The sequence below is a fragment of the Pleuronectes platessa genome, chromosome 2, assembly GCF_947347685.1.
Source record: "Pleuronectes platessa chromosome 2, fPlePla1.1, whole genome shotgun sequence".
Taxonomy (NCBI): Eukaryota; Metazoa; Chordata; class Actinopteri; order Pleuronectiformes; family Pleuronectidae; genus Pleuronectes; species Pleuronectes platessa.
The window spans coordinates 11046624-11074000 of NC_070627.1; the positions used below are offsets into that span (position 1 = coordinate 11046624).

Sequence of the window (27377 nt, forward strand, 5' to 3'; positions counted from 1 at the left end):
TTGGGGTTTGATCGTTCCATAGCAGCAACTGGATTCACGTAAACAGTGAACTGGGAAGGACGTCAGCTCTGTGGAATAATACCATCATGCAGTGGTGAAATCTTTCAGCAGCCTGAAAACCACCTCAGACATATTCTCTTATATTTTCACTGAGAAGAACAAATATATGATTCAGTTTCAACCAACCAGTGCATCCCAGTTCAGAAACAGTCTCTTTGTTTCCCTGGTGCAGCGTGCCCAAGTGGACGTTTCGGTCGAGGCTGCCAGACGAGGTGTGTGTGTGAGAACAGCGCTCACTGCGACCCGGTGACCGGACGGTGCACCTGCGCTGTCGGCTGGACCGGACACAACTGCAGGAAAGGTACCGAGAGCTGAAAACATCTGTCACAGTGGCAAACCAGAAATATAACATCTGCTAAGACACTGGAGGAGAAATTCTTTTTATTGTTTTTGTTTTTCGTTCACATACAACAATAATTCACACATACAGTGTATACAAAAAATGTTATAGGCAGAGAATAGCAGTAGGATGTCCTACACGATGTATGATATTAACAAAGATCTTAAACTGAGCCAGAACGGACTCCATGAACCACAATTAACCCTTGACCCTTCCCACCCACTGACAAGAAAAAAGCAAAATAAATACATAATTAAACCAAAACATACTTTACATTACATAAAAAAGAAAAAGAAAAAAGAAAAAAAAAAGAAATTAGTTGTTGAGATAATAGAGTAGTAAATAGTACAGAGTTTGGGGGGGGGGGGGGGGGGGGGGCATCTATTCACTTTCAGGGTGAATAGTAGTGCTGTTTAAGTACTCTAAGAAAGGCTGCCAGGTTTTGTTAAAAGCGTTATCAGAACCCGACAGAGAGAATCTAACCTTCTCAAGTTTGATATAAAGAAGGATCTCCCTAAGCCAGCTATTATGTGAAGGTGGAGCAACTTGTTTCCATTTAAACAAAATAAGGCATCTGGCCAGTAGAGTAGTAAAGGCCAGTACCCGCTGGAGGAGAATTTAAGTGGGAAAATTGATTTTAAAAGTCTTGATAGAAACCTATTTGTGACTTGTGATCTGTTGAGCCCTGAAATCTGACGTGTGTGTTTTAGTGTGTGATGTGGGTCACTGGGGAGCCGACTGTGCACAAACCTGCGACTGCAGAAACGGAGACGGCAGCTGTGACGCTGTGACGGGCCAGTGCAACTGTGAGGCTGGTTACACTGGGACACAGTGTCATCACAGTACGTTGGTGTCTTTGTCACGAGTATTCAGTCTGTGAAGAGTTAAAGTCGCTGCGTGTGGAAATTGTCTGATAAAGTTTGATTGTAGAAACATGAAAAATTCAGTTGAAAGCTGGTGAAGTACATTCATACATTCATTCTCAAGTTTGTCATTCTGCCTTGTCATTCTTGATGCTACCACCAGGTGGCGTCAAAGTTAATGTTTCTAATTCTACAGAAAGATAAAAACCCACTTGTCTCTGATTACCTTCAGGTTCTCCACGTATTTTCTGTTTAGAAATTTTTCATTCAGTAATTCTTAAGTTTGCAGTTGTTTTCATATCAAACTTTTATTGACACGAAAAGTTTGATTTACTCTGCGTGTTTTTGCAGGGGAGGGAAACTGGGAAATCATAAACTACGCACTGAATGTATTATTTATTTGTTAAAATTTCAATTTTTTTCTTGCACACTTTAATACTTTAAAATTTAGATTTGAATTTTATTCGCGTACTCTAAATCAAATAATGAATACACCAATAAATCACCACACGGTCAGAGAGGACATATTTCAACCTCGACTTTGTCTCTCTTGTGTCATTTTTGACTTGATCAAATTTGACCTTAAATGTTGAAACTATAAATTAAGAGTCTGGTCAGTCTGAAGTTTATGTGTGTGTGTGTGTTATTCCCTCAGAGTGTCCAGCAGGTATGTTTGGTCTCGGTTGTCGTCACCGGTGTCAGTGCGACAACAAGGCGTTGTGCGACCATGTGAGCGGAGCTTGTACCTGCCTGGTGGGATGGACGGGAAGCTTCTGCGAAAAACGTGAGAGACAATATCGATCACAAAGTCAAATTCTCCCACTGACTATTTGCTATATTAGCAGGCCATCTTTACATGTGTGTGTCTGTGTGTGTGTGTGTGTGTGTGTGTGTGTGTGTGTGTGTGTGTGTCTCAGCGTGTCCTCAGGGTTTCTATGGCCTCGACTGTCAGGAGAAGTGTTTGTGTCTGAACGGCGGCAGCTGCGATCATGTCAGTGGAGTTTGTTCGTGTCCTGCCGGTTGGATCGGTCCGTTCTGCAACCTGAGTGAGTGTCACCTCACCTCGGCATGTTGACAGGCACCAGCATCACTCTGCCACAATGAAAAAGGTGGAATCATAAAGTCATATTGTTCATATCAGGATCTTTTGAGTGCTGACTCCCACTGGAACAAGAACATGCTTAGTTTCTGAGTTATTCGGGGAAACCCAGTCGCACATGAGAAAGCCCCGACTTGATGTTCCCCATGCTGTGGCCTGTATCACTTACCAGATGCTGGAATTTCCACGTTTGATCTGCAGAGTTCATGAGGAGGTAACGATATTGTTTGTCCCTCTGCTGGCAGCGTGCCCCCCCGGCCTCTATGGGGAAGCGTGTAACCAAACCTGTCGCTGCGGCAATGGCGGCGGCTGCCACCCGGCCAGTGGGCAGTGTGTGTGCCCAGCGGGCTGGACCGGACCCAGATGCACAGAGGGTGAGTTTACACAGCAGAGCAAAGTGGCCATGAGGTAAATAAGAGGTCAGGAGATGGTTTGACCTGTGTGTGTGTGTGTGTGTTTTCCTCCCAGAATGCCCTGCAGGGTTCTACGGAGCAGACTGCCGGCAGCGCTGCTTGTGTCAGAACGGAGCCTCGTGTAATAAGACCAGTGGAAAGTGCACGTGTGCCAGTGGGTGGACTGGTACAGCCTGTGAACTGGGTAAGACTCTGAAGGGCTGTGAGTAAGAGTCTCCGTTCGTGTTCCCACAAAACCACCTGCACATGGGCCGCTTAAAGGAAAATCCTAATTTATTACTACTCAGGTTTTTTTTTTATGGGTTTGACCGCAATTCATAACAAAACTGTTCTCAGATCTGAGAACACCAACATCGATCAGACATGTGAAAAACCGTTTAAACATTCTGATTCAGAAGTAAACCTAAATCAGTCATAAGTGAACACTGAATAATGTCGGACAGCCAACCTACTCTTACTTGTGCTTTTGAAAACAAACAGTTTTATGACTTATTTCTTAATATCTTAAAGTTGGACCCTGAATGTCTCTGTATTGACTTTGGACTGTAAAAGCTTCTGGACTTTACGGTTTTATCCGTGAAAAAGTTCTGATATGTTGAACTGTTTCTGCAGATGTGTTTGTGTTGTCGGTAAATCTAAACCTAAAGCTCTGCAGGTCAGAACCAGGAAGTCGGTGTGAAACCTGATCGATCTTTAAACAGAAAACTTTCACCCTCATTTTCTCTTCCAAATACGTATTTACTTTAAAAGTTTTCAAACCATTTCACCATATTCCCGGATCTCAGCATTTCATTTCCTCTCTTTGGAGTTAAAAACGATAAAAATAAGACCCAACTGGCACAGAAACCACATTTCCCTTCAACCACTGCTTCTGTCTCAGCTCCACGTGCAGCAGCCTGTGCATGAGTTTCACCAGTTTTGTCCAGATGAGATTTTTATCTCCTGTTTTCTTATTTCTCAGACCAACCCTGGTCAGACCAGATCCTGATGAATCAATTATATTGTTAAACTTGAAGTTATCGTGACCTGGTTGCTGGAGGGGATCTGTTTCTGCCCTTACTTGGTGGAATGATGCATTATGGGTCAGGAAAGAACCCATAACATTTCAAGTTCATATCAGTACTGACATGAATATTTTACTGACCTTACAATCCACAGCAACTGACCAGACTCTTACTGTATGTACAACTCATCACGCTGTAGTTAAACAGAACAAACATCATGAGGGAGCCGGGATCATGTCAAATTATTGTTTTAGTGTTTAATCTAATTCAGGTTTACTCTTGACTTAGACTCTCACAAACACACATGAAGCCTGGATCAGTCTTATTGAAATCCACCCTGTTGGACCTCCAGCTCTCTTTTCATATTCCAAAGTCCCACAGACGTTGCTTAGTCTGGACAGAGAAGCAGAAGAATAACATCACCTGAGCCCTGAGGTAAATATTTAAAACTGAGGCCTGTGGTTGTTTCACTGAGCTCAGACAACTCATCAGTCTGATGCTCATTTGCTGCTTCAGCTCATTGGTTTTCTCCTGAAGTTTGGTTATGTGCTGGCACAGTTTGCCACCACAGACGAGTCCGGACTGTTAAGAGTCTCCATCACTGACCCGGCGGTGACATTCCAGCTCCTTCTCCCTCTGAGCTCCACATCACACACTCTCCTCCCTCTGTGCCTGTTACAACCTTCCCCTGCCGAGCCGGGCCAGGTCCAGCCCCCTCCTCAGGAAACCACTAATCCTGCTGCTGGAATGTCTTCAGCCTCTGAACCCTGTGGATACTCCACCTTCACCTGCCAGCTCCTCACTCACTCCAAGCATAACTCCAAAAAAAAAACATGGTCCTCAGCAGAAATGGGACCGAGCTCTGTCCCATGTGTTTTCACACCATAATGTTTCTGTGTCTGCTCTCACGTGTGTGTGTGTTTCTGTCTGTGCTACACAGAGTGTGTAGCGGGTCGGTTCGGGGCCGGCTGCCAGCAGCAGTGTGAATGTGAGAACGGCGGCCAGTGTGACAGGCAGACGGGACGCTGCAGCTGCCGCGCCGGCTGGACCGGAGAGCTCTGTGAGAGAGGTGAGCCAGAGAGACTCAAACTAATGAACCTGCACAAACTGCTGCTCGGGTGGAAACTACTTTCTGTTAATCACGACCTCCAATCTGCACCTTCCCCCGCTCAGCATGTGAAGCAGGCCTGTTCGGTGCTGGCTGCGAGGAGAGGTGCCGGTGTGTGCACGGGGTCTCATGTCACCACGTCACCGGAGAGTGTCAGTGTCCACCGGGCTGGAGAGGAAAACTCTGTGACAAAGGTACAGACCCTGTGGAGCTCCTGCAGCCCCTGGTGGACACAGTTACTTCTGTTATTTTAACAATGAACCTTCTAAGCAGGATTCCACAACTACCACAAAACTGATTACCATGACATTTTGTGGAGGGGTAGATATACAAATCTGGATCTAATGAATTTAAACGTGGTTTCCCTATTGGGCCTTGATGGATACAGTTACACTTGTTTACTTTCATCATGGGGGTTATTTTTTCATCAGCGTTAGTTTGTTTGTTAGTTACCAGGAAAACACAAAAACTACTGAAACAATTTCCATGAAATCTTGTGGAGAGCTGGATAATGACCCGGAGAAGAGCCTAATACATTTTGAAGCAGATCCAGGAATTTCTTTCTCTTAATTTAACATTGTGAGATAGGACGTTAACCTTAGCTGACTCAAACACTCTCTAGTTACTGATGAGATCCATTATGTCCCTGTTTTGTCTCTTGCTTTCTCCATATTGTTATTCTACCACTGCCATTTCTCTACACTGTTAAGAAAGGATCATTTCTCTGTTTCACTTCTTTTTCTCTCATCGGTTATTTTCCTTTCTGATCAGTGAATTGGACACATTGTCTCATGCAGGATGAAATGTGAAATGTGGTTAATTCGATTCCTTTGACGTTTTGCTCCAAACAGCTGATATTGTTTTTATTTGTGTTGTCTGCAGCGTGTTTGCCAGGTACGTTCGGGACGAGCTGTGTGCAGCGGTGCAGCTGTGCTCAGGGAACATCCTGCCACCACATCTCTGGAGAGTGTGGCTGTCCTCCAGGATTCACCGGCAACGGCTGTGAGCTCAGTGAGTTCTGCACCACTCACTTCACTGCCTCCCCCCCCACTGATGATTATCATCCTGTTCTTACTCTCACTGACGCACTGATGTAAGATCATCTCTAACTCTGTGTGCTCGTCCCTCAGCTTGTCTTCAGGGAACATTTGGTCAGAACTGTAACCACGTCTGTCAGTGCTCACAGACAAACCAGCTCTGCCACCCGGTGTCCGGATCCTGTTACTGCGCCCCAGGTTTCCAAGGTCCCAAATGCGAGCAAGGTATGTAACAACAAACAACAACAAACCCATTCAGACACAAACATTAGAGCAAATAAGTGAAGGTTTGCCTTTTAAGTGCCATAACTCCTGTGTGTTATTTGTGTCCAGCCTGTGGAGAGGGTCGTTACGGTCCCGACTGTGAGAGGCAGTGCAAGTGTGTGAATGGAGGGAAGTGCGTTCCTTCCACTGGAGCCTGTGAATGTCCAGCAGGGTTCATAGGAGCACGCTGCAACATCAGTGAGTCCACCACAGCCTCAGAAGGTGAATAATAAATGAGTTTTACAGTTGATGTGACGCGTCTCTGGTGTGTGTGTGTGTGTGTGTGTGTCCTGGTGCTGACAGTGTGTCCAACCGGGCGTTATGGCGTCGACTGTGCTCGGGTGGCCACATGTGGAGAGGGGGCCAAGAATGACCCGGTCACCGGTCGGTGTGTGTGCCTCCCTGGACGGAGAGGAGAGGACTGTGGGCACAGTGAGTTCTGAGCAGTGTTTGTACTTTTCTCAAAACAACTGAATAGATCAGCTGACTTAGTGGAAGGATGGAATGTGGACCAAGAAACAACACACGCATTTTTGTGTGTATCTCAAAAAAAAAAGGGGGCGGTTCCAGGAACTGTCTTTTTCACTTTCAATTTCCCCCGGGAATAATTTATGGATCGTGATAAAAAAGAAACAGGCATATCTAGGGGACTGATATATAATATTAACCTAAACTTATATTAACTTATTAATAAAGGTTCAGTGTGTAAGATTTAGCTGAAAGGGATTTATTGGGAGAAATTTATTATAAAATAATCCAAGTGAGAAATAGTGTCTGTTTAGATAAAGAAGGTTAACATTAAATGAAATTTGAGTGTGTTTGGCCTCAGGCTGCCCTCCAGGCTGGTTCGGGGCGGACTGTGCCCAACGTTGCAACTGCAGTAATGGAGGCGTGTGTGAGTCAGTAACTGGCAACTGCACCTGTGGTCTGGGCTGGACCGGCGCACACTGCGACAGAGGTGACGACAAACACAATTCATCCTATATTTACTCACAGATGCTACGTTTACTTGTTGCATCTGTGCGGCAGCAGAATAAACATAAACACAATTCATGAGTCAGGAATTTACATTTATTTTCTTGTTCTTTTTACTCATCTGCCTCCCAGAATGTCCCGTGGGCAGATTTGGTGCCAACTGCCAGTTGAAATGCAAGTGTCAAAATAACGGCACGTGTGACAGAGTGACGGGGACGTGTCAGTGTGGTCCAGGCTTCTATGGACATCTGTGTGAACATGGTGAGAACTGGCATACATGAAGTTCAAGTCAAATCCAGCAACGGAATGATCCCAGTAACATTATCTGTGCAGTCCGATGTAGCTCATTGTGTCAAGTGCACAAGGTGACAAACACACTGAGCTTTCCAGTGGCAGACTTACACAAATTCTCTCAGAACTGAAAAGTGAGACTCTGGAGTTGATACTTCCTAACCCTGAATCCAGTGAGAACATTTCAAACCATTCAGGTCGACTTCAAATCTTATTCCACGCCCCTCTCGCCCTCAGCCTGTCCCCCTGGTCTCCACGGCCCGCTGTGCCGGCTGCAGTGCGACTGTATGAACGCAGCCTCCTGTCACCCTGCGTCCGGCCTCTGTGTCTGTCCTCCAGGATATTACGGAGCCCGCTGCCACAGAGGTCAGTCACAGCACTGATGATGATTCACCCAGGACAGTAATAAGTGGCCGTCCACTTTGTCGTTTTCACTGAAACTCATTTGTCCCTCAGTGTGTGAACAGGGAACTTTCGGTCCGGGATGTGCTGCAGTGTGCGACTGTGAGGACGACTCCCCGTGTGACCCGGGGACGGGAAGATGTCTCTGCTCCTCAGGGAGGACGGGACTCAGATGTGACATCGGTAATCATCGTTTCCTTTTGAGTTGTAGTTTTAGAACAAACACGGTGAAGTGAAGATCACGTCACACAACTCTTCCCTCTTTAAACTCGTAGACATTTGAGTTTTATATCAGAAGTTAAATGAGAAATAATTTTTGAAGCCATTCTCTTTATTCAAGCCAACTGGATTATATGTTAGCGAAGGATGTTTGGTCACAAAAACATTGACTCTTAAATGTATCAATATTTAAAGAGGAAAGTTACTTAATGAATATATAGATATAATAAAAATAAATTTAAATAAATGAGGATGACAGTTCAGATTTTGCCGCTTTGTGTTGATACTTCGAGATCCAGACTTTTAGAGGGACCACTGTATTTGCTCAATTTATGTACTTTTTGTAAAAATATACAAATCTTTTATTTTTATTTCATATTTAGTGTATATGATGACCTATTAGCAGCTATGAAGGATTCATTTAATTACTGTAAAAGTAATATCACAGCAATATAGAAATATTCTGTTCAAAGTAAATTAACTAATAGTTTAATGTAATAGTCTTAGAGTAAGAACCTGTGTTGTTACATTATACTGACTGTTAAAAAACAGAAACATATCTCTGTGTTACTCCAGTATTTCTAGCTGTACCTAATAAACTGACAGCTGAGAGACCCTGTCAGTCCCATTACTGATCTTGGGACAATGTATAACAACCATAGACAATGTTTAAATAAAGCATTAATTCAATATGTAGAGGTTGGTGACCTGTTCTACATCTCAATAACACATCCACCTCTGTGTGGTATAGTCATAATCACGTATTCTGTGTTCTCTCGTCAGACTGCAGAGTGAATCACTACGGCCCAGACTGCTCTGAGATCTGCGAGTGTCAGAACGGAGCCGGATGCGACCGACGCAACGGGCGCTGCAGCTGCGTGCACAGCTGGATCGGCCTCTCCTGTCAGGAAGGTACAGCACCGAGAGAACACAGGTCTGAAGAGTGGTCTCCCTTCACTGTGACATCCACAGGGGACGTCAGGTGACAGGCTCTGCTGACTCTCACAGTCAGAGCAGAGGAGACAGTTTTTCGCTGACTCTGTGAAATGAGAGTAAATAACCGGTATTAGTGCTGACAGCATCTGGCCCCCGTGCTCGCTGTGCCGAGGCTGCACTTTCTCTGTGGTGTCGTCTTTTTTTTTTACACATGGAATATGAAAGTTGTGTAGAAGCGGACTCAGCTCAGTGTGTGTGTGTGTGCGTGTGTGTGTGTCTGCAGGTGGACCTCCACGTGTCACCTATGGGAGCAGCAGCAGAGGAGACTCACAACACAACAACTCATTATAGCATCTACCTGAAAGACTCCACCTGAAACTGAGACAGTGATGTTCTTCTTACTGAAGTGACTCGGGGGAGTGGAGGGGAGTCGAGGCAGCTGGAGGATCTTCATGGAAATAGACTCTCTGATGAGAACTGCAGCTCCATGTTTGGACCTGAGCTGGGCGTGTACCTAAGTGACCTTTGAACTGATCGACTCTGTGGCGTGAGCCTGACCTGTCACCGGTGCTTTGTGGAATGACACCAGTAAATGAAAACATCTTCAGTCTTGAGCAGAACTACTTCCAAACTAGAAATACCACAGTTTCAGTCCACATCCTTTTTTTCAGATTCTTAATAGGGTTTATTTGTGTCCAGGTGACAACTGGTCAGAATTGGAAGAAAGCCCGACAGTCAGACCTGGAGAATCATGCTCAAGAGGCCAAAACGGGTTTTGTGAGGTCCCCGAGACTTTGAGCATCAACTTCTTATCAGATCATCAGTGAGTCGAAGTGAACATTTACACCAAATTTGAAAAAAGTCCCTGAAGGAGTTCCTCAGATATGTAACAAGGCAAATATAGTGTTCTATGAGATCACAGCGACCTTGACCTTTGATCACCCAGATCCCATCAGTTCTTCTTTAAGTCAAACCGAACAAATGATTTTCAGGCTTTCCTGAGATATGTTAAGATGAATGAGACTGACTACCAGAAAGCACCATACCTCCGGGGCCTGGCTGTCACGGGTGCGGAGGCATTAAAACGTCAGCAGTTTGTTTTTACTGCACTTTTATATACAAGTACCCAGTGAAGGTATTTTATGGACAAAAGTTTCAACAAAATATCACAATAATCTCTTAATTTTGTAAGAAAATGGACAATATTGTTGGATGTGATGCAGCCATGTTATAAAACTTGCCAGTTCAATGAAGTTGTTTTTCAATTATACCAAATGAAGTTCTGCCCTCAGTCTAATGGTGCTAATGTGCTTTATCTACACGTGTTTAATAGAATATCAGTCAAGCACATTCTTGGATTTTGAATGGAAATCACTTAATTTACACAGCTAGCTTTCGATGTCTAAATATTTTCTTTTGAATTGATTTTGTGTATAAGTTGCTTCATATTTATATTTAACAGTTGAATATACGTTAAACTTAAAGTGCTTTTTTTGTTTCCCACTGGATAAACGAGATTCTGCAGCTCTGCCAAACACAGGGAGCAACCCACAATCAGGTTTATTCTTTTTAACGCACAGACGCCAAATAAAGACAGACACATGACGGATTGTTTCTCATTCTTATTTTATCATTATTTCATTTTCATTGAAGATCGAAGCTGTACATCCTGTCTAAATTTCAGATTCAAGCACAGTGCAGATAGCAACGCCTGCAAAACAAAATAAAAAATAAAAGAGAAAAGGCAAAGGTGATCACAACCAGAAATATATATATACAAAGGTCAAACTATGTACAGGAGATACCAGGCGCTCACCACGTCGTCTTCAGAGCATTTCTCACAATGCATACACAACACAGAGAAATTGCTTCTTTTTGTCAGTCCTAAAGTCGATACAATACAGATATAGGAAAAATGCAGCATGATGAAAACAAAAATAAAAACTGTTCTTTAAGTTTATCTCTACTGCATTAAAGGCAAAAACATAAAAAATATATTCTCTGTATAACCTTTGACCTTCTGTAAAATAAGCTCTATCCAGCTGTGGCTTCATTTCTGAACTAGTCTTTGATAATGTTGAACTAGGACCACTTAAAGCATGATGTCCTCTAACTTCACTCCAGTGTCTTCAACAGTTATCTCCGTGTCGTGCATCGACCTGCAAACAGCAGCGGGGGCTTTGCTGGGCAGGTCAGCCTGAAATAACACTGATGGTCTGAACTCAATGCACAGCGATATTATTCAAAGGAGAAGTTCCACAGTTTGGGAAGTTTGCTTATTGGTCTTTTAATTCAGACTCAAGGGAGAAGATTGATAACGTTGTTTTCTGCCTGATCGATATGAACCAACACTTAGCTACCAGATAATAAAGATAATAAAGAATAAAACTTGCTGGTTCTGTCCAAAGGAAACTAAATGAATTAAAAAGTTACAGCTTTGTTTTAATCTGTACAGAATTTGTTCTCCTTGCAGCTTTGATGGGGAAATGGCCAGAACTGAAATAATTACCTGTCCATTTGTTTGTTTGGAAGCAAGATTACACATTTACAGTTTTTTTTTTACAGTTTTTCCAGGAAAAAATTCATTGATTCTTATCAAATACATCAGCAAATTAAGGGAACACATTTCTATGAATGTGTGAAATTTAGTGCAGTTTGATTGAAGTGCCCTACTTTGGGCAAAGAATATTTGTTATTTCATAATTATCAAAGAATTATTGTAAAAATAACACACTAGGTGCTTGTAACAGAAACAGTTTGGTTCGGCTTTGGACAGAACCATTTCTTTAGCCTTATCATCAGCTTCATGCTTTATCTTCATGTGTATGAGGCAGACAAGAAAGTAGCTTCAATCTTCTTTTTAATCAAATAAGCATATTTCACTTAATATGGAACGTTGCCCTAAAGTCTCTATCTTCCTCTCGTCTCCCTGCAGATGATAATATTAAGACACAGGAATTTCACAGACTAATGAACTAAATGTTCTTTTTTTTTTGTTCCTCTTCAGAGAAAACAGCATCGGCTCACGCCAGTTAAACAGACTCAGACATATCACACGTTTACAGGGATTAACTTATACAACAGGCTGTAGGAAGGGATTCGTGGACTTGTTTCCCCCCCCCCCCCCCCACCCACACACACACGATCAACAGTAGAGACATGAAGTCACTTTGCTCTTGTTAAAAATCAGAGGCTGTAAATCATCACCCACACTTTGATCATTCCCTCCACTTAAACTGAGAAGCATCCTCCTCTCACTCATATCATTCGCGCTGATGACAGTTTTCTTCGTCTGTATTTTCCTGCTAAGGATCAATAGTTTCAGCTGTTAGTAAAGATTGGTTATCTACACGTGCTAGTAAGGGGCGGAGCTTCACCTGGCTGGTCCCGCAGGTTATCGTAGACGAGGTGAAGAGAGTCCATGCTTTGAGGAAGTTTCCCATGCTATCCACTTGTGCTTTAATCACAGTTAGAGAGCACCCGGGGGAGAAAGAATGATACAGGGTGGCATCCAATTCTGCAGTTATACGTCTAACACGTCTCAAGTCGTACGTCGCTTGAAACATACCTTACTATCCTAAAGCCTTGAGCGGTACTATGCATTCTGTATATGAAGGACCTGTTTAACTAGTATAACAGCATGGTCAAGTAAAGATATACATGGAGTTAAGTCCATACGATAGATAGATAACAAACTGGACAGCACATGCGTCAAGATGAGTTCTATAATCTTTCAGGAAGTGAGAAGGAAACACTCAAAGAGAAAAGAAGAAGATCTTTGGCTGAGCCAACGCTAACATGTCCCCGGTCCTGCCCAGTGTCCACAGAGGAAGGAAAGACACACGAGGAAATACAACCTCCCGGAACATGTGCACAGACACGGACGACAACAACCGGCTGCTGCCACTCGCTGATCAACTGGAGACACGACCACGCCATGGAAAACTAACGCAACTTCTACAAGTCAGCGTTGCCCTAAATACTGGGGACATGGGACCAGTTGGTCAAGATGCTCGTCTACACCGAAGCCCACAGCACAGTCTGACGCGACTGTAAAAAAAAAGGCAAAAATATTTGAGCAGAATTTGATCAAGGAGATGTTTCCATGAGATGTGGAGCCAGCACTGATATGATCAGATCACTTCCTGTACAGCAAGTCCTCGGCCTGGACAAAGCAGAGCAGAGGTTGGGTAACACAGTGAAGCAGGACACTGCATTTTATTTATGATGACTGCAGTTCCTACTGTTCGGGGTGAATAAATAGCTAATCTTTTCAGTGGCAGTCGCCCGCACACAGCCGCCTCGCTCCTGACTCCTTATCATGAACAGTTCAGTGGTCAGGACGGAGGAGGAGCCTCTCGGGCAGAGTGCAGTTGTTAACCCCTCGTCCTCCCATTGGCCCCAGTCGGACGCAGGGCTTCACCACCGCTCCTCGACAGCGGGAGTGTCAGAGCATCAGGCTGGACAAATGCACTGCCAGTGAAAACACAGAGGGGGGGATGAGGAGAGGGAACTATGAGGAGGTGATGCAAAATCTTATAGTGCAATGGTTGTGTGATAAATCTACTGTAATACCCATCCTCTCCCCTCCTTTAACTCCCCTCCAGCCCCTATACTGACCATACTAAAGTGCTGATTGTTAAAGCCCACAGACAGGCTCCAATACTGATCATGTCGACAACAACAACACAAACACACAGCTCTTCTTTCAGAGAAACCTTGATGGACACGGTTTGTCAATAGAACGTCCCAGGAACAAATGGTACATGTGCAACAGAGGAGTTCTTGTATATCCATACAGTATGAACTTCATCTTCCTTTTAGTTGCAATCGTCTTTGGAAAAACAAACAAACAAAAAAGAATTCTGGCTGCCAAGCAAGCATGTGCTTAATTTTTTTGAAAAGTAATTTTTCTCTATGGTTTTAAAATACGTTCAGCTGAATTGAATGTATAACTGATTTAGGTATGAGCGCATATCCCTCATCCACTTGTCTTTCTTTGTCAATCCTTTCATTCCTGTGGAGGTGACTGTATTTTTTCCCCTTTTTTCTTATCTTATCCCTCTAAGTGAGGTGCCCTGCGTGGCCTTGGTGTGGCCAGACTCATGCGCCAGGGTCTCCCTTAGTAAAAGCTCAAGCAAACAGAGGATCAGGCAAAGGTGGGGCGCTGCTGCAGCCCGGGTGCAGCCCTGCCGGGCGGGGCTGTGCTGTGCTTCCTGTTAAGAGCGGTAGTCCTTTTTACTGAACGGCTTGTTCCCCAGGATGCTGTCCACCTCATGTGTGATGGAGGATGACAACTTTGGAAGAACCTGAGTCGGGAGAGAAAGAGAAACAACGATCATCTTCTGCTCTTTCACGTTTCCTGTCAGAGCTTTTGAAAAAAGTGTTATGTTTTTATATTGTTTATTAATGATGCATTAAATTGCATTGCGGTTTTATTACTGTTGTCAGGAAGGAGTTGTATTTTAATCAGTTCGTTCTTGATTGATTGATTTCTTGTATTACATTCTTATTCAAATTGTTAATTCGTATTGGTTCTGAATTATTATTTTAGGGCAAGAGGTTTGTAAATACAAGTAAAGATATCAAGTGAAACAAAATATCATATGATGGAGTAAATGAATGTGCTATGTGAGAATTATGACATTTACATTTTTTTTCTATGATGTTATTAAAAGTAGATTATTCCCAATTTGAAAATATAAAGGTCCTTTATTTTCAAATGTTCTCTTTTGTACAGAAATTAAACAAATACTGCAGAGGTGAAAGGAAATATTATGTGGACTTTCTTTTCAGATGAAGGACTGTTTCTATTTCGGGGTCTGTGATGAAAAATTCTCAGTAAAAGGAAAAAGTACAGAGCCCTGGGGAAATGTGAGCATAGCATTTCAAAACGAAATATCAAATGTGCTGAGGGAGAGAGAGAGAGAAAGACATATAGTCACATTACACATTACTAATGCGTACACACACACACACACACACACACACACACACACACACACACACACACACACACACACACACACACACACACACACACACACACACACACACACACACACACACACACACACACACACACACACACACACACACACACACACAGGACTGTAGGGCAGTTCTTTACTTCAGGCCAGACATAATGTGAGCAGAGGAGGTGAACCCCCACCAGTCTGAAAACCCCATTAAGACAGTGCATCTTATCAGGAGAGGAAGAATTGGCCTTCAGCTTGCCTCCACTCTCCTGGCAACTGATACTCCCCTGACCTTATTAACTCGGTACAGTAAAGCACCCAAGTGTGCAGCGGCAAACCGCCCCAGAGGCTCAGCTGGACCCAGGACAGGAGGAGGCTGCTGTTCTGGGCTGAAGGCACAAATATGGACCTGATGAAACAGGTCAGGTCACATTTTCCCTAATAAGCCCCTGATTTGCTCCGCAGAAGCACACACACTTACGCACACGATCACACACACACACTCATAGCCTCACCTGTATCGCTCCTATGTTCTCCATCAGCTGGTCGGTGTTGGACGCTCCTAGAAGGACTGAGCTCACCCCCTCGTTCCGTAGGCACCACGCTGCAGGAAACCAGTAAACAGCAATGACACCCCCACCATGGCTACGAACACACTATCACAACACCCCCGACTCAAACACACCACACAACACAACATCTGCACACATCCCACACTCAAGGCGGATTGATTATTCCTACAAAGTCCAGATATAACATGAAAGGCTACTGCAACACTTCTGTACAATATTATCTCTTGCCAAAACCTGAATACTAAAATCCTCCCAGTGTAGAAGACACATTCACGTCTTTGACTTCAGTAAAAATACCACATGATAAATACTCAACAAGTAAAGCTACAAGGAAAATGTATTTAAAATATCATAGGTGAAAGGACTCATTGTTAAGTAGAATGTGTATTGACTAAGGCTGTAACTAACGATTATCAATATTGAGTGATCGAATATAATTTAGATAATTTGTTATGTCTATAAAACTGTTCAGCTATCCAAAGGCCAAGGACTCATTTTGAAATTATTTGCTTTGTCCAGTAATAGAAATAACCAACATGCAGCATTTTATGATTGTTGTTCTTAATTTCATCAATATATAGCGTTTATCTGTTAAATGTTTATATAAAAAAAACAAGCTGTGAAATGAAAAGTATAATCTTTCCCTTGCAAATGTAGAAATGCAAAAAAAAAAGGAAAACTTGAAGCTTCTTTAAAACCAAGACGGTTTGAGTTAGAGCTTATCTTCCAAATCTGAATTTTGCTTTTATTTTTGTGATTTCTTAAACGAAATACAAAACGCCCCAGACCCTATTCCTGTTTGGTATTATATTATAATTTTAAAACGTATTATGCAACAACTGCATTATGTTGGGATTGAAGAGACTACAGATTAAACAGATTATGGTATAAAGGGACAGCATTTTATGCTTTAAAAACAGTGAGATTAAGACTCAAAATGAAAACAGTGTTTTTTGTTAGATTGACAGAGGAGAAGAGCTTCCCTCAGGACAGAGAGATACTCACGTCACATCCACAGACTGATTCCTCAATGTACCACTTATCCAGCAGCAGTAGGAGGATTCAGTCGTTGTTTTATACTTTTCAAAACCTCCAACAAGAAGGTTATTCTTTTTACCTGTGTCTGAACTGATTTGAACTAAACATGGTGGAGGGATGGGACATGAGCAACGAATGAAGCCATTACATTTAGTGCAGTTTGGCTTAAAGCATCAGATCCAGGAATAAGTTTTTATCATTCCCTTTTGTCAATTTCTTATGGATGTTGAAGTTATATAGATATGTCTGTACAATTTATTGCAGATTACCTTTTTTCCTTTTATTTTTCCATTTTAAGAGGAAAACAGACATGAGAGATTGTTTGGCCTTGGCGGAGGATGGTTCAATAGTGTAGTGCCACGGTATAGTGGGGAGGACTTCATGGCAGACATAAATCTTTTGTGTTGCCTTCAGTTGCGCCAGAAGGATTTATGGTAATAGGGAGAGATGAGGGTGTCCACTAATGGGCCGTGAAACTTAATCTATGACACTGCATTACTGCGAGGGGAGAGAATCTGCAGTGATCTGCGCTGATAGGAAGCGAAGTCACAGATTTACTCGCCGCCCCCCTCAAGTCTGACGCTTTAATAGCTCTCACAGGAGTGTGCTTCTTCGGGGGTTTGCATATTCTCACACGCCGGACTGGCTGGGAATCAATATGGGTCACTCGCTGGATTTATGTCCAGGTCTGCTCTTTTTATGCTGACACCAGAAATTGTTAAATGCACGTTAACGCCAGGGGCAACCACAGACCTGCATATCCAAACACATAATGTAAACATATTTACATTACCTACATTGATGTTTACATGTCTTAATGTGTTCTAAGGACTGTGCTCAAGGACACACTGTATCCTATTAATGTTGTTGTTTTTCTTATTGGTTTCTAAGAAGCAATGAGTCCCTTTAACATGCACCATTTCCCTTTGATTTTCATAATCAACATTTTTTGTTTCCTTTCCCCTTTTTGCATAAATCAATTATAATTAAAAACTACACAGACACAGACACACAGACACACACAGGACAACACAACACACCCACAGTCAAACCAGGCAGCAGCGAGCTGTGCTGACCCCGGTCCGTCCGAGGCAGAGGGACGGACAGACAGACAGAAAGAGAGAGAGCAGCAGAGTGTATCTGCGTACCGATGGCGAGTTGGGGCAGAGTGCAGCCCAGCCGCTCCGCGATTGCCTGCAGCTCTTTCAACTTCGCCTGCTGACGCCGGCCCTCCTCGCTCAAGATCTTGTCCTTCAACCACTGGTAGCCCTGTTTGAAAACACAGCACACCTGCTCAAAAACACAGCCCTGCTCACACGGCCGCACCGCAGCTCCTGTGTCACCAGGGCCTGTTTTTAAACACGTGACTCTGTCTCCTGCTGCCTACGCCTACATATCTCCAGCTACGCTCACTGAAACTATGATTATTCAGTTCATTACAGTTACAAAGTTACAAACACAAGAACAATTCTGTATTTACAGATATCATTATATCATAATGTCAGAGCAACATGGGATCAAGGGTAATAAATTAGACTGTACCACAATGCTATTCATAACACAGCATAACCATTAAGAGCCAAAACACCACAAACATCCACAGGAAACAGCTCATTCCACACAAGTCGTCAAAGATACGGCACAACACCAAAACACCAAAGAGCTAGTTTCATGAAACAGGAGAGGTCTCATCCACAGTCACTGACAAACAAGCCACACAAACAGAACATGCTCCACCACCACAGGAACACATCACTGCAGTTAGTCAGGTGTTAGCTTCTGTGTCTCGTAGAGTTGAGTTACTTCTGTGCTCTTAGTCGATGAGAATAATGAAAGTAATTTGTCATAAAGTGAAGTGTGTTGAATGTTTCTGTTCCTGTACACCTCCTCAGTTTATCTATTACTTTACAGAGAAATAGGTCTCTGAGTGAATGAAATCATGAATAGTGCTTCTCTTCCTCATGAATATTTGGTTAACGTGGATGTTTTGTTTTCGGTCTTATGGTTCATCTAGCAATTTAATTAAGTTTCAGTGTAGCGCTGGCAGTGTCAAAATAGACAAACATTCCTCAGTGTTGTGTGCATGTTTTTTGTGTGTGTGCTCATGTGCGTTAAGCTGACACCCGCTGGCAAACAGCGCTGCTTGTGAAGAGGTACACAGTGCATGGTTTCGACATGGCACTGACAACACACAGATACGTGGTGTACACAGAGTTACAGAACCTGAAAGACACAAACACACGGTAAACAAACAAACAACCAGCAAAGCAGTGGGGGAAACCACAACAGTGACACAAGCACAGAGGATCAAAGTGGGATAAAAACGCAACAAAAAAACCACTTACCTTCAGGGAGGCCCGAGAGTAGGGAGGCACCCTGCCGTCGTATTTCCCTGAGATGATCCCACAGGCCAGTGGTGACCATGTCATGGCCCCCACACCTGAGAGAACAAACATGTCCTCATCAAAATCACTGAAAAACAACCATTTACTTTCTCAAATGAGAAAAAAAGATATTAGAAAGACTACATTTCTACTGTACGTGTTTAACTCCACTTTGTCTGATTCCTCCTCTCTAACTGGCTTTTTACTTGGGCCTGGTTTTGTTAACCTGGTAGATAAACTAGAGCAGTCGCCTGAAGACAATCTGTAATGTCAGAAAGGACTCGTCAATCATTTGTGGGACAATTTATGCAAGACTTGAATCAAGATAAAGTCTCTAAGAGATCCTGTGCTGTAGTTGTAGATGGCCACTGAGAAATCACATAGAAAATAAAGTTAAATGGGAACTCATACTGTAATGAAAAGAGATCAGAGTACTGTCTAATCGATGACCGTCCAAGGTCTGTCAGTTTTTCTTTTACAGTCTCACCTATTTTATGAAAGAGTTCAGGAAGCTGCACCTCCACCTTCTCTCTCTGAAACATGTGGTACTCAGCCTGCTCACAAATGGGAGGAATCTGGTTGAACTGTCGTGCCACAGAGTATGCTTCCTACAGGAAAACATGGAAGAAACAATGTCAGGTCACATTCAGGAGACTAGTGTATATATTGGACATTGCCCAAAACCCCAGTGTACATAGTTCAGCATTAAACACAAACATGTAAGAACTATAATCCGATCCACGTGATAGAACAAGAAAAAAGTGATATTTTCTAAAATGTTGTCTTGTGTATACACAAACTTTAAAACGCAATATTAGGTGTGGCTGCAGTGTTTGTGCTTTATCAGCACTACTGTGAGCCAGTAAAAGGTGTGTTTACATTTAGTGTGTGTGTGTGTGTGTGTGTGTGTGTGTGTGTGTGAACGTTGTCACAGTCTCATGTTTACATCGCTGCTGGAGCCAATAAATACTGCAGAGCCCCTGGACACAAAAGCCAGATGTTGTGGGTGTTTGTAAGGTTTTTTTGTCCAGTGTGTAAAAGGGACTCACCATTATTTCCATTGGACTCCAGCGGGATGTTCCCCAGTACATAGCCATGCCTTGATTTATCACATGGGTCATTGCTCGAACTGTTTCTGTAAATGACAATAAACAAAATGTTAAAAAACAAATTTACTGCTGATATCACCCTGTTATGTTTATAGAACAGTATTATTATAAGTTAAAACAAATATTTGTATATAGGGTTGCGAAATTCCGGGAATATTCAAAGTTGGAAACTTTCCATGGGAATTAACGGGAAATTGTGTGGGTAATTTATACTAACTGTATTTACCTTGTCATATACAGTTATAGATATAAGCATTTTGTTTTGTCATAGGCTGATTTGAGCCCTGAGGAAAATTTGGGCACTTGACTATATGCTTCTCATCTTTGTGTCATTCTTAACATAGGTCTTTGCACAGTATTTGCAAATGTACATATCCTTTTCATCTACATTGGCTGGGGTGAAATGTCTCCACACATTAGATAGTGCACATGGAATTGTTCTGCAGAGTAAGATGAGAAAAAAGCTTGTAAAAAAACACTAATGCAATGCCAGAGATATAAATAGTTGGCCAATTGGAATCGTCTTTAAAAATATTTTACAATTGATGGATAAATGAATAGAAATAGGCTAGATGGACAGATGAACAATCATCAATCATCATTTTAATATATTTTCCCCAGTAATATCATCAAACCTTACCTGACTAGTCCTGCACACTACAGCAGGCCTCAATAGCCCTGCTGTAGTGTGAAGGATGTTGGGAATTATCTGTGAATGCACAGTTAATGCACAGTGCAGGGTTGAAATTCAACATGTAGCGTGTGCTGCATTCCATACATCTTTAAAATAGAGTTTGAATGAAGTTTTTATTGCGCAGTTTTTAATTTGCGTCTATATATTTTTTTCAAAATTCCCGAGCTGAATATTCCCATGGAAATTTTCCGAAAAAATACCGGACATTTTCCGCCCCTTTGCAACCCTATTTGTATATCTCTCCCGATAGAACAAACAATGAGAGCCTGTTCTCTATTCTTATAAAAGATGATCATTTGCAATCTAAATGGACCGGGCCAATGAGCAGAGAGGTGGAAAAACTGATTATGTGAATCGACATGAGTGATTAATTCTGACACGAATGACAATCAATTCACAACAGGGTGCACATGAACGACATCATTGTGAAAATCTTCCAAAAATCCAATTTTCTTTATCTAACACATGCACAAATAAAAAAGACGCCAGTCAAATAAACTGATTACAGACTTGGGTTCACAAATTGGACTGCAGCTTCTGTATTTAAAGTACTTTTGGATTTAAGTACTCCTCCTTTGCAGGTCAAGGATCAGTTTTTTCATTAACGTGACTGAAGATTAATCTCATGTTTTCTTCTGTCAACACGTCACTACATTTTATTCAAATCAGATAGGAATCTCATTTTACATTTTATAGCGGACTATGAAATTTCACATTAGTGCAATGTAATTTCCGCCTCTTTTGTAACAATTGGTTATCTACACTGCTGCCCAAGCTGTAAAACATGTCAGATAATGATCAGGGTATCCCAGGTAAGATCAGGAGCACAGTAGTGCAATAAAATGGGTGTATCAGCATCTCAATCTGATTATTTTATATTATAATTCCTCTAAATTCTCCATCCACACAACTCCCCCTTGTTGGTGTGCAGTTTCTGAACACTCAGACTAGACTAACCTTTCTATCATCTAGTGGTTGCTCGGCTTTAGATGTTTTCAGAACTTCACCTCATTTTCACCCTGTACAATGCCCTTAAGGGATTGTCAGCATCACATTTACCGGATAGTTTTACCACTGTGTATTTGAGAACATAGACTCAGGGCTTTCCATGGGAACAATATTAAAAAGCCAACTGGCCAAAATAATCTCTCGACATTTAGACGAAACAACACCTGCTACTTGTGACTAACAAGACACTGAAATATATTGTGCAACAGCCAGAGTCGATAAGGCATCAAACTGAAGGCAGGAAGATGACCCGTGACCTTACTCTAACCCAGGGAGGAACTCCGACACTGGAACAGATGGATACCGTGTGACCAGTTGAGCCCACACACAGTGAGCATGCTGCCATTTAAAGGTCTCCAGCCTCAGTATCTATCCTAATTCTAACTGTGGAGGTGGAAGCGATAGGACAACACACACACAGCGTTTAAAAATAGATATTTTAGTTACACGTTGCAGTAGTCATAGAGACAGAAAAGAGGTGCGTTTATTATGTGCCATATGACAAAACAGAAGGAAGACATGGTTAAGGGTGTGTGAGAGGATAGGCAAAGACAGGTGGTAACTCAAAAGTGATGAATGATAGTAGAGGAAGAGGAATCAGTTACCTTCCATGGGTGTATTAGGGTCCGGTCTATTTGCAAACACCACGTCCACATAGTCTAACTGCAGTCTTTCTAGAGAGGCTTTTAAACCTGGAAAAGAGCACCACTGTTAGTAAACAGCAGTTGAATGAAACTACATCACATACTGTCAGAAACTGTGTGTAGGGTCCTCAAAGAATTGATTTTCACAGGGTTATTGTACAAAAACATTTCCGTAGCCACTCAAATGAACCCAAGAGCATTTTGTTCATGCAGCATCAACATTTAATCCAGTAATTTGCAGTATTAATATTTACCTTCTATAATGTGTTTTCGGGATAAACCTCTTTCAGTCTCAGCTCTGGAAGAAAAAAAAGACAATAGATCTTAGTTTGTTAACAGCAATTTGAAATACTAAACTACCCGCCTCTCCAGAATGATCCATATCGCGTATCCTTCGTGAAATATGATCTAATAAATGTTTCAGGCTTATTGAAAGTACCTGACAACAGATAAGTTTGGATGACACATGATGTCATTACCAAGAACTTCAAATAGGTCGAGACAAATGATAACAGCGGGAGCATTTATCATTTGGAAGCAGCCAGATTAAACTTACTTTCCACCCCAGAAGATCTTTGTTGTTATCACCAGAGTTGAACGTCTAAAAAGGCAAAATGAAAGCAAATCTGTGACATCAACAGCTGAACGTGGACAGTTGGAACAAAACAGCAGAAAATGTGTTTTGGACTTTACACAAACCATATGTTTGAATGTATTAACAGAATGAAGAGCTCGGGTACTGAGTAACCATGTGATTCTACCCTATTCCCTCAGTGTCACACTCACCCACGTTCCACAATGAGTGTGATTATGCCAGAACTTGGCCAGCACCAATGAATGAGTCTTGGAGGCGTATAAGCTGACATAGCTATACAAATGCCAATTCAAGACAGATAAAGTATATGACAAGGCACAAGAGGTTGAACCATTATCCAGAGTCTTGTTAGTGGGACACAGGAGTGAGTGTGGATATGGAACGTTGGCCCTCATTAATCTTTTATCTCCCTATCTTACCTTTCCAGCACACAACACCCTGACTCACAATATGTGCAAGGAAGGAGATGATACAAGATTAGGGAGGCTGGCTGGGACGGATATTAGAAAACACCAAACTCAATTAAAGTGTGCCTCATACCTCCATCCTTTTTTCTTTATGATGTTTCCGAGCACCACCTCTGCCCTGCGAAGTAGACGAAGAGAAGGTATTATTAAATAAAGATGGTCTTGAAAGGATGAAAGAGTTGACAGCCCACTATCACGGCGATGATTTCAAGCCCCAAGTCTAAAAAGAAAAACTCTGACAACTCTGTGTGATATATGAGGGTGCGTTCAATGGAAGGCACACCTGTTTAGGACTGGAGAGTGTGAACTGGCTGCCAGATCACAGTCGGCAGGGCCCGGGTCCAGCTGTTCTGTGGAGCCACCACTAAGTCACTCATTAACAGCCGCAGGGGTGCTAATGAGTGACATTACTTCCAACATGGGGCTCATTAAGACCGAACAGGAAGCTGTCACGAGGTCGTCTCTGAAGTCCTCTCAGCCTGACAAGTAATGAGACACCTGCCTGTAGCATAGCTCCCAACAAAATGGACTTGAGCAAAACTGAAAACTAAAACACAGCAACTACTAAGATCTGTTGAGGTTATATGTTGGTACATTGATGACTAAAACTTGCTTTTTTATAATAATATTAATAATAATTATCTCACTATTTCCCACATGCTTACTTGTGCTATGTTCAATAACGTTTTTTCTGACACACACATACACACACAACTTTCTGGGACACCTATGACAAACTCAAATTCATAATAAGTTTAAGAAATTTGCTGCATAAATTAAAAAAAATTACCTTTAAAATATGCAAAAAATTTGCTGTGAGAACACCTTAAATCTTCAGTTTTGCCCATTGACCCCAAGAGGGTTGATTCATATACAAGATTTGTTTTACCTACTCTTGTTAAACCAAGGTCTCATTTACATAACAGTGGCCATTCTGACTTATTGTTATGCTGATTATTTCAGTAGTGGATTAGAATTAAACTACAATCCAGGTAATCCAGAGGTCTTTCCTTTTTCTCTGTACTCCTGTGTGTGTGCCAGTTTTAGTCTGCTGATCCAACAAGCAGGATGAGTTGAGTATTTGCTGCACTACAACTGTACAATCTGTTTCAAGCTCTGCCAGCTGGACACACACACACCTTTTTTAAACAACCAGCAATAAGCCCTCTCCCGAGAGCAATAATGCCAGTGTTTGAGTGCATAATAAGGTGTGTATGTGTGTAATAGTGGAAAATACCCACACAATGGAAATGTGAGTCATTTGAGAGCCCAAACATAAGGTACAGTGCGCCTCGAGCAGGTTAACTGTCTTCATTCATAATTAGGTCTGTATTCCAGTGTGGACTAACAGCACAAGCATTGACATAATGCTGCATTCATGGCTTTATAATATTCTATTACTTTCAGATTTGTGTGTAATTATGCTACCAATTTGCCACTGGGCTCACTCAGTGTCATGCAATTATTATGCATCTAGAGCAAAACGTTTAAGCCTGAAAGAAAACGAAGATGAAATTTCTATTCTTCCAATTACTCGCATACTTTTAAATGCTTTGAAGCAATGTGTGTCTCCTGATAACAGTGGCTACACAGGATAAGCAGAAAAATTGTATTACTGCATTTACACACATTTATTTATATACCAGAAAAACAGTAGCCTACAAAATGGGATGGATACGCTAGTTAAGCATCACAATTGATAATTTAATATTTATTTGTTGACTGTTTGTTTTGGTTCTGTGTTTTGTATAGAACGACCTACATTGTTCGTAGTATTTTTTGTTACTGAGCAACTGCAGAGTCGAGGATCTGCTTTCTCTTTACCCTGACACTCACATGTCCAGTGTACATGAATGGTCACGGTATTCCTTTTGATGCGTGTTAGTATGGATAGGGATCATTACTTATAGAGGGCCAAAACGTTTGAATGGATGACTGGCTTTTCTTTGTTTTCAAATGCTGTGTTAAGACAAAAACATATTAGTATGGATGTAGCCTGTTCCTGCAGCCTCCAACACCAACATACATTCTCTGAGTCTGACTGAAATCACAGAAAGCTAAACCCGAGGACTTCAAATGAAAGCTTTCCCCACTCTGACGTGCAAAGTGTGTGATGTGTTCTACTCCTAGATGTGTCGGTGTGTGTGTGTGTGTGTGTGTGTGTATGTGACTGTGTCTGTGTGTGTGTGTGTGTGTGTGTGTGTGTGTGTGTGTGCGCGTGCGCAACCTAAGCTTGTCAGTGCTGCTATGTGCTGGAAACTGTTGGGATTAACACCTGTGCAACACATACCGAGCTGTGTTACACGCTGTCGCAAACATTTGCACGTGTCAAAGAGATATGTGCTTTCTGTCAAGTGGTGCTTTGTATTAAGTAATATGTATTGGTTATATTTCTGTGTCAAAAGTCAACTCTGTGTCTGTTTTTTCTGGACTCACCATTTGACAACAAGGCAAACTGATTGTTGAATTCTCCCCAGACCAATGGAGCATGGACTGATGACATTGAAGGATTCAATGAGAAATGAGGAATACCACTGACACTTAGTGAATCCTTTTCTTTTGATTTTCACCGGAGCAGTCTGACGCATCTCCTAAACATAGTGTCAGAACTAAAATATTCTTGGGGAGGATTAAAAATAAAAGGGACTTGCTGCTGTTAATCAGAGATAGTGTTCGCAAAGGATAATCCCTTAGATTATTTCAAAGCACCCAAGTTACTACAAAGCCAGATTAATCCATGCTGGAATTTAAACCGTCACTACAGTCAGCAATAGGGCAACAGGGGGCTGCTATCTCAGGGTAAAAATATCCCCACAAGCTGACCAGTAAATTTAGATCAAGACCATGAATATCTGAACCCTCGTGCATGTTACTGCAACAATGAAAAGGACAAGGACCCCATAAAAAAAGACTTTCAGGTCTATGTTCAAGGAGAGAGAGTGTCGTGTCCGTTAATAGTCAACTGGAAATACATTACATGAACAATTAAATCTGCTGACAATGATGAGTTATATTTCCATCTAAATCTAAAGCAAAGATCAAAGTTATAGCAGAAAACATGAGAGATACACGGCATTTATAATTGCTTCATGTGTTAATTTGAAGATGGTTCCAGTTTTCTGATTATTCCACACAGATCGAATGCTTTCTCCTGCAGAATTTTTGTGCATATTTCCGTCACATATTTCATCTGTTTCATGATTAACGCGTATAGTGTTTCCATTACGTTTTGCTGCAGATTGAATTTTACTGATAAAGAAACTTTCCTTTGAATTGCCTGAGTATCTGTTTTTTTTATGTGCAAAAGGAAAATGTGAACTACATAGTGATGCTTGTGAGTTTTAATGACTTTGTTAAAGTTATCACACATTGCTGATAACTTTTCAAGTCAACACTTTGAGCAGCTTGAACATAACTGTATTCATCTCCATTGGTGGCAGACGTTTTCAAGCATCTCACCATGTTTTTGCTTAGATTGGGGGTCAATGGTTTTTTATCTATTTGTTTATTTCACTCTCAGTTTTCTGAAACACTGCATAGGTTAGCATGGGAGTAATGCCGTGTTAGCATTGGTTGAGGGAGAAAGCCAATATGAAGTAGAGTTATAGGGTGCTTGAGGTTCTTCGGGAGAAAGAAGTTCAAGATGCAGCAGAATTTTATATAGCTGATCTTGATTTTAAAACGCTTAATCATGCCGACTAACTGAAGCCATCTGCATCGCTTTATATCAGCAAAAATAAAAGAATATCTTCATGAGATTTGGGTGAGTACCTGAAAGTTGCACTCAGGAATGGCAACTACTTCATAACCTCTTCCTGTGACTTAATCAATCACGCTTCAGCAGTTTCATAATATCTGGTGTTGCCGCTCAATGATG

At 41.9% G+C, this 27377-nt stretch overlaps 2 protein-coding genes across 5 annotated transcripts in view; one reads left to right on the plus strand and one right to left on the minus strand.

Moving 5' to 3' along the window:
* Nucleotides 1-10616, plus strand: part of megf6b (multiple EGF-like-domains 6b) — a 60192-nt gene extending 49576 nt beyond the window's left edge. The window contains exons 21-38 of the mRNA XM_053434904.1: nt 233-361; nt 1111-1242; nt 1919-2047; nt 2181-2309; nt 2608-2736; nt 2831-2959; nt 4720-4848; nt 4953-5081; nt 5770-5898; nt 6018-6149; nt 6258-6386; nt 6492-6620; nt 7018-7146; nt 7296-7424; nt 7692-7820; nt 7911-8039; nt 8859-8987; nt 9295-10616. Of these exons, the coding sequence (XP_053290879.1) occupies nt 233-361; nt 1111-1242; nt 1919-2047; nt 2181-2309; nt 2608-2736; nt 2831-2959; nt 4720-4848; nt 4953-5081; nt 5770-5898; nt 6018-6149; nt 6258-6386; nt 6492-6620; nt 7018-7146; nt 7296-7424; nt 7692-7820; nt 7911-8039; nt 8859-8987; nt 9295-9362 (2267 nt within the window). The 3' untranslated portion in view covers nt 9363-10616. The remainder of the gene's footprint in view (nt 1-232; nt 362-1110; nt 1243-1918; nt 2048-2180; nt 2310-2607; nt 2737-2830; nt 2960-4719; nt 4849-4952; nt 5082-5769; nt 5899-6017; nt 6150-6257; nt 6387-6491; nt 6621-7017; nt 7147-7295; nt 7425-7691; nt 7821-7910; nt 8040-8858; nt 8988-9294) is intronic.
* Nucleotides 10617-10620: 4 nt separating this feature from the next.
* kcnab2a (potassium voltage-gated channel subfamily A regulatory beta subunit 2a) overlaps nt 10621-27377 on the minus strand; it is a 76594-nt gene continuing 59837 nt past the window's right edge. For all 4 annotated transcript variants that reach the window (XM_053434895.1, XM_053434888.1, XM_053434873.1 and 1 more), the window contains 10 exons: nt 23574-23618; nt 22995-23039; nt 22693-22736; nt 22400-22486; nt 20033-20118; nt 19471-19591; nt 18945-19039; nt 17748-17868; nt 15505-15593; nt 10621-14320 (listed from right to left, as the gene is read on the minus strand). In XM_053434895.1, coding sequence (XP_053290870.1) covers nt 14231-14320; nt 15505-15593; nt 17748-17868; nt 18945-19039; nt 19471-19591; nt 20033-20118; nt 22400-22486; nt 22693-22736; nt 22995-23039; nt 23574-23618 — 823 coding nt within the window. In that variant the 3' untranslated portion in view covers nt 10621-14230. The remainder of the gene's footprint in view (nt 14321-15504; nt 15594-17747; nt 17869-18944; nt 19040-19470; nt 19592-20032; nt 20119-22399; nt 22487-22692; nt 22737-22994; nt 23040-23573; nt 23619-27377) is intronic.